Source organism: Cyprinodon variegatus, unplaced genomic scaffold, assembly GCF_000732505.1.
Source record: "Cyprinodon variegatus isolate N-32 unplaced genomic scaffold, C_variegatus-1.0 Scaffold4, whole genome shotgun sequence".
In the NCBI taxonomy this organism is placed as follows: domain Eukaryota; kingdom Metazoa; phylum Chordata; class Actinopteri; order Cyprinodontiformes; family Cyprinodontidae; genus Cyprinodon; species Cyprinodon variegatus.
The window spans coordinates 924,981-937,441 of NW_015150457.1; the positions used below are offsets into that span (position 1 = coordinate 924,981).

At 38.5% G+C, this 12,461-nt stretch overlaps 1 protein-coding gene across 2 annotated transcripts; it reads right to left on the minus strand.

Annotated features, from left to right (window-relative positions):
* Positions 1 to 576: 576 nt before the first annotated feature.
* ccm2 (cerebral cavernous malformation 2) lies at positions 577 to 12,164 on the minus strand. 2 transcript variants are annotated; one of them, XM_015372908.1, is made up of 10 exons: positions 8,946 to 9,600; positions 8,413 to 8,589; positions 8,117 to 8,200; positions 6,621 to 6,804; positions 5,522 to 5,658; positions 5,035 to 5,170; positions 4,862 to 4,919; positions 4,649 to 4,775; positions 4,391 to 4,529; positions 577 to 1,741 (listed from the first exon to the last, which is right to left on the minus strand). In XM_015372908.1, the coding sequence occupies exons 1-10, from the start codon at positions 8,955 to 8,957 to the stop codon at positions 1,437 to 1,439; spliced, it is 1,359 nt and encodes a 452-aa protein (XP_015228394.1). In that variant the 5' UTR covers positions 8,958 to 9,600; the 3' UTR covers positions 577 to 1,436. The 2 variants fall into 2 exon arrangements, with proteins under 2 accessions (XP_015228394.1, XP_015228384.1); XM_015372898.1 differs by lacking the exon at positions 8,946 to 9,600 and adding an exon at positions 11,801 to 12,164 and having other exon boundaries at positions 578 to 1,741.
* Positions 12,165 to 12,461: the final 297 nt, after the last annotated feature.

A 12,461-nucleotide genomic window follows, 5' to 3' on the forward strand; every position in this document is an offset into this window, starting at 1 on the left:
GCTGAGCTTGTTCTAAAATTGGATTAAAGATGAGAAATTAACAGACCAATGAGTGTTTCTCTCCATAATGCGAGTAAAAGCTTTGGTTGCCCTGACAGCGCGTCAGGATCATTTAGTCTCCTGCTGAAGCAGCTGGACAATGTCACCCGTTTGTTTCATTCCTTTGTTCAAAAACATTCACCCAGGGTCGGATGTAAAAGTAGCTCCAATTTTGTCCAACACACATGATGTGAGCAAGATAAACGGCTTGGGTGAAGTTAAATTCTTGCATGGCTGTAATCCTATGGAAACGGATGAGGAACAGTATGGAACTGTGTTGAGACTTCGGAGAACGGAATGTGACTAAACTGAGCCGTCTGTACAACCACCCCCACCCCCAAGACCCTCTAATCTAATCCCTCGACTGTGGCGACATTCAGCAGCAAGACCTGCTTTGATGAATCTGAAAGAACTTCCAACGCAGCTTAGGTGCATCCAAGCAAATGATCAGAGGATCCTAATTAGATCGTAAAATCCTTCCTTGATAAAGGAAATTCAAATCAAAAACTATTATTTTCCATTTCAAACCTCACATTTACACACCAGAACAGTCAGATGACAGTCATGTATTTTTATACAACATCATATTTGCCATTTTACAATATCAAAATATAATGAATGTAACTTATTTGTTATTTAATAACCACAACTTGCTGGAAAACCTGCTAATAGAGTCACCAAGAACCTGCTGGTAGCAGTACTGCAGTGTTTAGGGACAATGACATGTTTAATGTAACAAAACATAAATGACCCGAATCTTGAAAATATTTTACATCAGCCATCCACAAGCTGGCTTTTTCAAATAAAGCACAGTCCTCATCGTCTGGCTTCGTTTTTACAGCATTTTCTAGGTCAGTCTGAAGGCAGATACAAACGTGCCGATTAATAAACAGTGTGAAGTAAAGAACTTGCAGTATTATGAACAGCAAAATGATACACTCAAATATCAGAATAAATGAAAAAGACCAAAGGTGGATGAAGCTGATTAAATTATGGTTAAATTAAGATACAAAGCTGTGTGTCAACCTTCTAAAATGTGTGCACAGTTTACAGGCGGATTCCCCACAGGTTCCGTCTAGAGATGCTTATAACAGATATCAGTGGCAGATGCTGCCAATAAATGAGTGAAACACCAAAGTAAAAAATAAGAGGCTTTAAAACCAAGTGAAATGTAAAACAAGACAATTAACTGCAAGTCGACCAAGAGGTCTGCATAAGTGCACTAGTCGACTGGACAGAAACAAGGCAAGGTTTTCTTTGAATATACAGGTCCTATAGAAAGTCCTCTTGATAATTAGAGGAATAAAGAAATAACCAAAGCTTAGGTCAGTGCTCAGGACCACCTTCATCTGATCCGCTAAAGCTAACCGCTCATTAGACGAGTGGACATCGAAGTGTCATGGGGTCACAGCCTCCTGGTCCATGCTACAGCCAAGTGCTTCGATGTCGTTGCTGATGTCGGTAATCATTCGGTCCCATTCGTCTCCCTCAGAGACATCTTGGCCCTCGTCAGAAGCTGTGGAATCCCCGCTTCCAGCGACTGCTCCGTTGCCGTTGGTGGTGGAATCGGAGGCGGAGCTAGTCGTGCGTTTGCAGCGGCCGAAGCTGTCTGTGATGATGCCGCGGCCGTCCTTCACTCCAATGGTCTCCAGGAAGTTTTCAAAGTGCTGGCTGTCTTTCTCAGGAATGAAGGGACGCAGGCCTGAAAAAGAGGATCGAAATAGTTTTACAAAGAATTACTTCGATGTTAATAGATCTTTTCACTGCTTCAACCAGAAGTTTACTAGATTTCCTCTATAATAAACTGCAAACATGTGGAAAAAGATCAGGAGGGAGGAAAAAAGAAAGTTTTGTTGACATAAATGCCTACTAGTTAACACATTTCACCTCACCCTGTACCCCATCCGCACAATGGAATGTGGTAATGGCAGCATCATGCTGTGGGGACAGTTTGTTTCACAAAGACAAGAACGTTGGCCAGAGAACTAATGGGGCTTAAATTAGAAAATCAATACTAGAGAAAAAAGAAAGAAATCTTGAGATTGGGCTGTGGTTATTAGGTCAGAATTATACTAGAGCAGCTTGGATCAAAGTATAGTTCTGTATTAGAATCTGTGGGAAAGCTTGGAATTTGGAAGTGGAAATGAAACGATGAACAAAACCTAAATACATTTATGAGAATGTGTTTAACAATTATAAATAATTAAATGAAAAACATGAAAAAAAAGAGAAAAAATGCAGCATTGTTTTCAACATTTTTGGCAAGGGAGCTGCTATGTGCAGTTTTCTAAGCAGTTATGCCACAGGGTCGGTTGATTCTGTGACTACTAGTTCAATACATAGGTAATACCAGCTATACAGAACCACCATAAAACACTTAAGACATTAGGTGTGATGGAAGACGAAGCTGGAAGGACACTCGAGCTTCTAAATCACATTCCTTATGCTTTTAAGCCCATTCACCATGTGACTCAAGTCTTGAGAAGGAAAAACGCTATGGAACCTGGTGAAGATTATGTAGAGCACCAGACTTCTGAGTCTGGCAAGCTAGAGATCTGTCGGGCATCCGACTAAAGGCTGGAACTGCTACGAGTGTTTACTATTTCACCATCTATAAGCTCATTCACCGTGTTACTGGAACCGTATTAAAGACAGAAGAGGAAGCTGTAGAAAGCATGTAGCAGCTAGCGGCCCATCAGATAGGGGGCTAAAGGCTGAAGCTGCTCCAAGTGTCTTTAATTTCACTGGCCAAGGTATTCTGACAGCGGGTCAGTGGCAACAATCAGTCATGATGCCAGGGTTCAAAAACTTGCTAAGCAGGCAGAGCGATGACAGGTAAGTTATGCTAGCAGATACTAAGTCATTAACTATGCCCGCAAGTCCAAAACAAAGTTCTTCAACTTTATTCCTAATCAAGCTCCTCAAACACTCTTTTGTATAACTCCAACAGCAGCCATCAGGATGAACACATCTCTGCACCACAGGATCACTTACCTACAGACTACCACAGCTGGTCCAAACCTCCAGAGAAATGATCTGTTTCTTATCGTTATTCCCCGTTTCCACAGCTGGCAGTCAGGTTATCCTAAGGTCCATCCTCTCCCTCACTAATCTGGGGCTTTATTCTTGAAACCTGTTTACCGGTTGCTCCAAAGTTTCTGCTTGCACGTCCTTCAGGGACAGCTTGACCACCTCCAAAGCGTCCACCTCTTAGCACAGCAATCTAAATGTCCACACATTCATAAGGCAAAACTTGCTGCGCAGTACGTGGTCCAGGTCAGCCTCATGACAGAAGATAGATTCCATCACCGTGGGCATTGGTGAACAGCAGCTTGAGTGTCCTTTCAGCTTCGTCCTCCATCACACTAATTTTCTTGATTTTTTTACGGTTGTATTCAACTGGAAAGTACAGAGCGAACCAACCCAGTGTTATCACCTCTATCACCAGGGCAGATTTTACTCCTGCAAACACACACATCAAATGTTGCTTGGATCTGGTCGCGAACCAGTTTTACTGGTATGCTTCTCCACCGTCGGTCTGGAATTTCTAGGGACACCAGCAGTTTCCTGCCAAAGCACAAGGGGGAGCCTATTCACGGAGATGGATCTAGAGTTGCTAGACATTAAAGAGGATATATTTGAGGCATTGTACAAATCTACGAACCTCCTCGATTAACCTTTCATCGTAGTTGTACATTTTTCATCGGTTTTTAGAAAGGGCGAGCCCCGGCACCGAATCTAGAAGGACAACCACACAGACAGCCGGAAAAGCATACCAAAAGCTGCTTTTTGTCTGCACCCTTCCACTTGAGGTCTGCGCGGTTTGCGACCGCGCGGGTTTGCGACCGTCCAATGCGTGGTCAGAATTTTTTTGAGGTGCACGACGACGGTTGCAGAGCCTCTGCGCTGGGGCGTGGTCGTGCAGAGAGACAGATTTGACAGTTGCAGAGACTTTGCGTCAGAAGCATAAATTGGCCTTTAGAGTAAAACAACATGGTGGTGCAGTTTGCAAAAAATAATAAAACAATGCTACTTATATATATTTTGATGTTTGTATATTAATTATTGACAGTCTCAGGAATAAAGCTAGATTTGTTGACCATTTAATTTCCCCTTTAAATTATTTAGTGGTTCATAAAATATGCTAATGTATGGTGGCAACACCTCTCATTTTCCAATTTCTTAGAAAGAATTCAAACCAAATGTCCTTCATTCCCATTCAGTGTTGTGTTGATCTGTTAAATAACTATATTATTTTTTTTCCATGCTGCACATCAAAAGAATACTAGTAGTTTCATTTTTTTTTTTTTTTTTACAAAAATCTGCGATGAATGAAATAGGGTGTTTTTACCAAGTAATAGGAATTTCCTGCTGTCCCCGTAGAGCTGGCGCAGATTAATGCAGAACTCATGAATGGAGGAACCATTCCTGTATTCGTGGAGCAGAGCTGCAAACTGCTGGATCTCCTGCGATGATAGTTTCGTTCGCAACTGCGTAACGGAAGAAGAAAAAAAAAAAACAAGAGTAATTAAAATCCTAAAAATAATTAATGAGGATATTCTTTAGCCCATTTGCTTTTAGCACAAAAGAAAAAGATGAAATGCCGTACTGTGGTCATGTAGTCCTGCAGAAGCTCTGCAGCAGTGGTGCTGAGCTCTCCTTCACTTGGAGCCTTTGTCTGAGGGGAGGCAGGGGTGGATGTAGATGGAGAACTTCCTTCTGTTGCCTGAAACGGACTGAGGAAACACACCATCTGAATCAGTCTTAATTAGCACGACTGATACATTAACCCAAAATGGCTGGATTTATCATATGTACATACAACGGACTGCTTTCTCTCTCAAAGGCTTCCTTGACATCTGCTTTGCTTGAAGAATCATCTGTAAATTGAAGCATTTCACAATTTAGGGTTAGCAGCTTAGTAAAAGCACAAACTTTCACTGTTTTGTAACAAAGATTGGAAAGCAGCCAATAAACAGGATTAATTTTTCTCACCACTGTACAAAGAAGGGTGTCTTGTAGGTGTTGTTGCTCCATCAAATATGGCCCTGTCTAGAAAGTCTATAGTTGATTCTGTGTAAACAATCTGAAAGACCTGGCTGAGCAAAAGACAAAGTTCCTCAGCAGCTGCCTGCAAGAAAAAAACATTGAAATTAGTCCTCATGAGATGCAAACATCTGTTCATTGTTTTGTTTTGTTTTTTGGTTTGACATTTTCAAACCAGTAAGGACAGAAAAAGAGACTAGAATGTGCTTTAGATTTATAGTGTTTATATTTTCTGCTGTATCATACATCAGAAACTGTTGGCCGGGCCCTGCAGAGCGTCCAGGACTTATTAAGCAGACCTCTTTGGAAATCATTGTTAATTGTGGTTCAACTATCCAGGTAGGTTTAGGCTGGTCAGCAGCACCATTTCACCATATGACCCTAAACTCATTAGCCTTAGAATTAGTTAAACTTGTTTTCATTTTCAGGAACTTGCCTTATTATCAACGGCTAGGACGAGTAGACAGCAGACTTCCACTAGCACAGCTCCGCTTTCTGACAGAGAGCTGAGAGTCTGGGACTTATTTAGATCAGGACATGAGCTGGGACAGGGGGAACCTCCCGACTCCTGAGCTGAAAAAAAAAGAAACAATAAACTTCAACTGTTACCATCTTAACATCAGTTAAGATATCTATACCTCTAAAGAATATCTTTAGATCAAAAAATCTCAGATAAAAGTCATTTGTTCCCCATCTAAATAGTCGCAGTGTGGAACTCAAACAATGAGGTCACTCATTCTGTAAAAAAAAACAAAAAAAAAAAACAGTCATCGACCATGTAGCTCTAATTTAAAGATGAAGGCAGCAAATGTACATTTTGGATATATGGTACTCCGCTGTGAAAGTCTGAACCATGTCTGGAGCGAACCATTCTGCTCAGAGGAGCAGTATACCTTGAATAATCATATTAATTAGGGTGAAAACTGTAGACTGCTCAGCTAAAATTATATTAAATGGTTGAAAATGGGAGCAGATAGAGAGAAATACATGGAAAATGGATACTACAATGGATTTAAGAATAGTTAAAATAGCCAAAGCCGCATGTGTTAAAGTGATTACAGTTCACATTTTTTTTTAGGAATATTGTAACATTTTATATACTGATGGAAAAAATGCTGTTTCTGGGTCTAGGGACCATAAATAGATTGTTTGTTCTCATATACAGCCCTTAGAATTGTCTTGCCAATGAAGCGTGCTAAATAAATAAAACTGCCTTGTCTCACATTGTATTTTAAAGCATTTTAAAATAATTTTAGCTGAGCAGCCTAAAATTTAAATTTTAACTACCCTAAAAAAGCAAACTCCCTCTCTATAAAACCAAAGAGATGAGTGTCACAACAAAAAAGAAAATTAACTCGACATTACTGCCATCTGCTGGACAGAGGAGCAGCCAGGAGTTATATTTGCACATGGATTTTGCAATGTCTACTTTTTAAATACAAAAAAACAACAGGTTGGTATCAGAATTGGACACAATTATATATCATCACAAGAGGAAACTAGTACTGCAGCTTCTACATGCTTCTATGTTCTACCTGTTTTTATCACAACGAGGTGTAGTGAATCATCCCTGATGTATGAAACTGCAGCGATGTCATGGATTGGCACTCTAAGGATGATGTCTTCTCCATCTCGCCAAACAAGTTTGATGTTGTATGCAGATAAGCTCACCACTGCATCCTGCTCTGATGTCAGCTGGCCTGCCAACTGATGGGATTTCTGAAAGACAGCAGCTAAATATTTAAGCAGCTACTTTGAGTGTGACAATAAGCCGACCCACATCCAATCTTCTATCATCCAAATGATCAACTGGTTTATATGAAATGAAATGCTATCAGCTTGAAATCAATACAAATGACATAGAGTGCAAAGATTTTCAGCAGCACCCAAAGCAAATTAACGGAAGACCTTAAATTGCTGAATATGTTGAGTTAGACAACCTATAAAACAAATCAGAAAAATGCACGTGTTGTTGCAACATTACAGAAGCTGTTTAAATCAAGCTAACCACCTGCTGGAGCAGAGAAGACTGTCCTGAAACTCAGCATGAGCAAATTATTAGTCACTGACACAAGCAAGGATTATATCAACACCTCCCATATTTGGTCTGCTCTCTATCCCAGAATTTGCTGCCCTCCTTGGCTTAAAACTTTTTGTTTAGGTGTAAATAAAGACAAATAAACTCCTGTCTGTGTATTGAGGCCTTGCAGCCAATGTCACAGATGTTTGAATGTAGCCGTGGCCATATTGAGTACCTGCTCTGGTCCCCTGCGTGTCAAAGATGCTGCCTGTGCGTTGTGCCGTTGGATGATTAGATTTAACGGATTAGAAACTTTGTTAAAGTAATGCCTTTGATATTTAAATCTGAAGATTTTGCTACAGATTATAGTTGAGTTTAGCTGTTTACATAAAGTAGGCATAAAGATCAGCAGAACCTTGCTTTTTTTAATTTGATACCTTCCCTTTTCATACAAATATCTTGTTTTACGGATGCCATATTTTCAAATCAATATCCCAGCCAACTATGACATACCAATAAGGATCTATGCTTTTAAAAGCTTTCAGACTTTCTCTGGTGTATGAGGACGGATTGTGTATGAAAGATGTTAAAGTCATGAAAGGAAGTTTAGAAGCCTGTCAAGTTTAAGAAAGGTGTTGGAAAAACGTCTGCAGGGACTTTGCATGAATCACATCCTATACCAAAGACTTTGTCTGTGTGTTGTTTAATCTAATAGGGATTTAAATGAGAATGATCCATTCTGCTCAGAGTGGAAGCGCCAAAGAGCTAAGCAACTCAATATGATGGTAAGATAGAACAGATTTAGAAAACTTTTATTGTCATTTTGTATACGAGTGTATACAAAAAGAAAGTTTGTTTAGTATAGCTTTTCAGAGGGTAAATAAACATTGCTGTTCCATAAAGTCACAATAGTCATGTCACACTTATGAAACCTATCTATTAAGCATCACCCCAGTACAGATGGAGGGAGGTCCTACTGAAGACACAAACTAACACTTTGAATATACTTACTCTTGCATTATCAACGAGCTGCAGAACCTCTGTCCGACTTGATGGGTTTAGGTATCCTGGAACTGATGTCAGCTGCCCCAAATACTAAACAGGAAACAACAGGTAAATATTTCACATTCGTAAATGTCACAAAAACCTTATAACCCTATAAAAAAAAAAGCATCATATTATATATTAATTGGCAACTCAACAGAAAAAACTACTTTTCTATTAAATACAGTTTTTGAATGCTACGTTTGTTTGAACTGTTTTGATATAAATGCCCATAAACTGTATATTTTGACGGTTAAACTCACTTTAACTTCCTTCTCAATGTAGTCATTAAGAAGAATGTCAGGGTCGATGCGGTGGTCAGGCTGAGATAGGGAGAAGGTATGAAGGGCCCTTCGCTCTGTGGATTTCTCTTGGGCCTTCTTGTCCCTCCCTTTCTCTCCTTTCAGAAAAACCCGCTTGAACGGAGAAACAATCCCAGGCTATTAAATACAGAAAAAGAGAGAGGATAAGAAAAACACCCAAAACATAACAGAAAATGACTTGCATCTAGTGGGTTCTTTTTTCAACAGTAGGCTAATGACTGACATCTTTGTGTGAGTGTAACAGTAGCATGCTTCACAGCTCCCGTCCCCTCGTAGCAAAACAGGTCATAGTCCAACTACACCATTTAAAAGCCACATAGTTTTAGTAGCCTGACCAAGTTAATTAACTAAAAATACGAGGAGGAAACGTCAAAGTTCTGCTTATGTCTTTCCCTTTGCTGTGCTAAAAAAAAAGGGTAGCACTAATCATCACATTGAGGGTTGCAAAAATGTAAAAACATTAGCATGTTTACCTCACTCTCCATGATCCCTCAATGAAGCGGTCACACACCTGTTCACCAGTAACGCCCCAGCCTGCCTACTGTTACTACTCTACCACCTGTTGGCTCTTCTCACTAACACCGACAGCTGCCAACAGATGGGGAGCAAGAGGATCGAAGCTCTGCGCTTAGGGTGAGGGGTGTGACCCCAAAGAAGGAAGGGATGTGTCTTTGACTTCTTAGGCAGAAGAACAGGAAAGGAACTGACCACAACTTCCTGTGTTGACACGTGCTGTAAGTGTTGTGACATTAATTTCTGCAGCAGACATATGCTTCTTTAAATTAGCTTAGCAGATAATGAACTAACAATTAATCTACTATCTGTACCCTTATGTTTTGACATCACACAATAGCTTTCTTAAATCTCTGTCAGAATTTAGCAGCCAAAGTTTTGTGCACAATTATGCAAAACCACAGTAACATGCATAAAGCACGACGTGCTTTTTGCTGTGCTAACCACAGGAGCTCAGTCTCATATGCTGCTAACGTTGTAGATTTAAGAAAGTGAAATGTCAAAACAGGCCACATTGTCCTAACATCACTTCATTTCAACAACGCCTTTAACAAATCAGAAGTTTTCCTCTGCTTAATCACACTTTATCTGATGAATGTTAAGGTCTTATAAGGTCATGCCTAAAGCTGTTTTTCCTTATGAATTCCCTATGCAATTCTGGCTTAAAACAGTTTTCAACAATGACTTTTTTGAGAAATTTAAAATAATATTCTAGCATATTCCTTAAGTAATTAGATGAAAAATATTCAGCAGCAAATATATATATATATATATTTTTTTTTTACAAAAGCAAAGGATATCACTCCACCAAAATACATATATTCAGACTGATGGTGCAACTCAAGCATCAAGTCTAATAATAATCCAATAAAACCTTTTTGACTGCCAGAGACAAATCCATATAACCTTGATCTGCAGATTATTATTATTTAACATCCAACAGATTTGGGAGCTGTTAAAACAGAGATGCCCTTTTTGTTTAATCATAAACTGAACACTTGCTTCATGAAGAAAAAAATGATTAAAATTCATCCCACAATTTCTTTTCTCCCTGAATTGAGCAGTTTAGATAACAATCAATCAAAATAGTATTTCTTTAATCTTCTAGTAGTTAAAATAGTACCTATTTTGACTCCCACTGATTAGATTATAAAAACTATCTAAACTAGGTTCATCAAGAAAAGTCAGCAAACTTTTCAGACTAGCATTATGTAAATACGATAAGCAAGTATATTAGCGTAAAATATAAAAATCACATTCAGATTACTTTTTGGAATCTTTTTTCAATACTCTCACATCTAAATGTTAAGGGATACAAATAGCTTGTAAAGCCATCATTATTGTCAGTGTTATTAAATTACATTGCCTATCTTTTTGACTCCTATGAACACCTTTACTGTTTTTATTTTATTTTATTTTTTTTAGGCAAACCTTAAAAATAAAGTGCCAAAGGGATAATCAGAAGTGAGGAATACATGTATGTTAAAAAAAGAAAACGTTTGCACGTCATATCATGAGTGAAATTTCAACAATATATAACAGCTGCTTGCAAAGTTGAACTACAGCACCATGACAGGCCAGTTACATTATTTAACAGTATGCCCCAACCAAACACATTAAGATTTTACAACGCCTGTGAAATGTGATACAACAGCCCAGCAAAGCTCTTTTTTTTTCTTCAGTTTTCTAAACCTGCAGAAAAACAAAAGAGAGGCAACCACTTTCTTTGAGTATGCCCTGCAAAATACATTGAGGCTTACATGAATATGCACATTCCTTTATTATTGTCATATTTATTGTGTGTTTTGATTGATTCGATATTTTACTGCATTTCCATATTTTGGATTGATTCGATATTTTACTGCATTTCCACTTATTTTACGTGAAATGGAGTAAAACTATAGGTTCTTTAACTTCCAAAATTGGATTGGTAGCGTATTCAGTTATTGTTTCACCACAGCCAACAGAAAGGCTGAAAAAAGGAGAGCAGAGAAATAGAATTTAAATCAACGTTTGCCAAACTGACCTCAATGGTCAAGAAATCATTAATGCCTGAACACAAATTACAAAACAGTTGTAAAATTAAAATAGCAACGTGTCACAAAATTTAATCGCTATCAGCACCCTGTGGTAAAAACAGGAACTGCATCCAAGGGTCGCCTCCATATCCTAAAATAAACCTGACGAAACACATCAAAGATGGGAAGAAATCCGTACACAGCTTTCTTCTAATATAAATAATAGTTATATCATAGGAAGCGTTACCCCTTCGTTCAGCTACGAAACTATTCCTTGTTAGAGATCAAAGGATTAAAAAACTAATATGAAGGTTTGAAGAAACAACTGAAGGGAGCTAACTTTTTTTTTACTCTCTTATTACTAAATTTTTAGCAGTTATGCAAAAATTTCAACAGTATTTTTCTTTTCTTTTATATATTTTTTTAGTAATACCCTAAACCGAATGTGAAAGATGAGCACCAGATAAAATTACAAAAAATAAGGAGCGCCGAGGTTTCTACAATGTAAATCAGCCAGAGTAGCCGTTCGGTAGCTTGACATAGAAAGTAAAATCCTAACAGAGCACCAAACTCCGTAGACCAGACATTACACATATTTACTAGTCTTCCCTCTGCTATATTATAAATTGTTAAATATGGTATTAGTCTGTTCATGGGGTAAAAGGATGTGTTTGGTGGCAACCACTTGTCAGCTAACACTAAACTTTTTAAACTAGCTACAGTTAGCCTTACTCACGGAGAGCTAGCATGTTAGCATGTAAGCCGCAGAACAAAAAAAAAAGTGTAAAGTGACCCACCTTTTTGACTTTTTTTACATCTTCTTCCATCTCTTAAGTTTTCCTCTTCATTCTCACTTCGACCAAAGATCTAAGTGAGGCAGGATAGGACCAACAGAGCTCAAAGCCAGCACTTATTTGACAGCAGTTAGCCTACTAGGCTAACTTATTTTAGCATTGTGCTTCTAAAGATATTCCTACTTTTGAGCTGATAGCGAGACGCCATTCCAGCTCTCTTCTTGCGTTTTAAACTCTTTTATCGGGGAGTTTAAGATTTAAAAATGACACGGCACGTGTCCAGAGCAGCTACGATGAAGGTCTATTAAAAATACTAACTCGATAAAAACGGCAAAAACTTTTCAACCGTGCCGCCATTTTGGGCGTTGAACTGTAGTCCAGCATGCTTTGCTTTGCACAAACCAAAACAGCAGCTTGGAAACTGCTGAGATTAGAAAAACGCGAACGAATGCGGCCAAAAATATTTTATAAGCAAATATTTTTTATAGATACACAAACGAAATATAACTGTTTCATACGTATTGCCAAATGATACATTCCCTTCAGTGTATTAAATTAAAAAGAATGTTAATTTGTTCCAGAATTATACCTAAAACATATATTAAACAGTCAAATAATTATACCAAAACTCCCCACTAACCTAACAGGTCTAAATTGAAGCAGA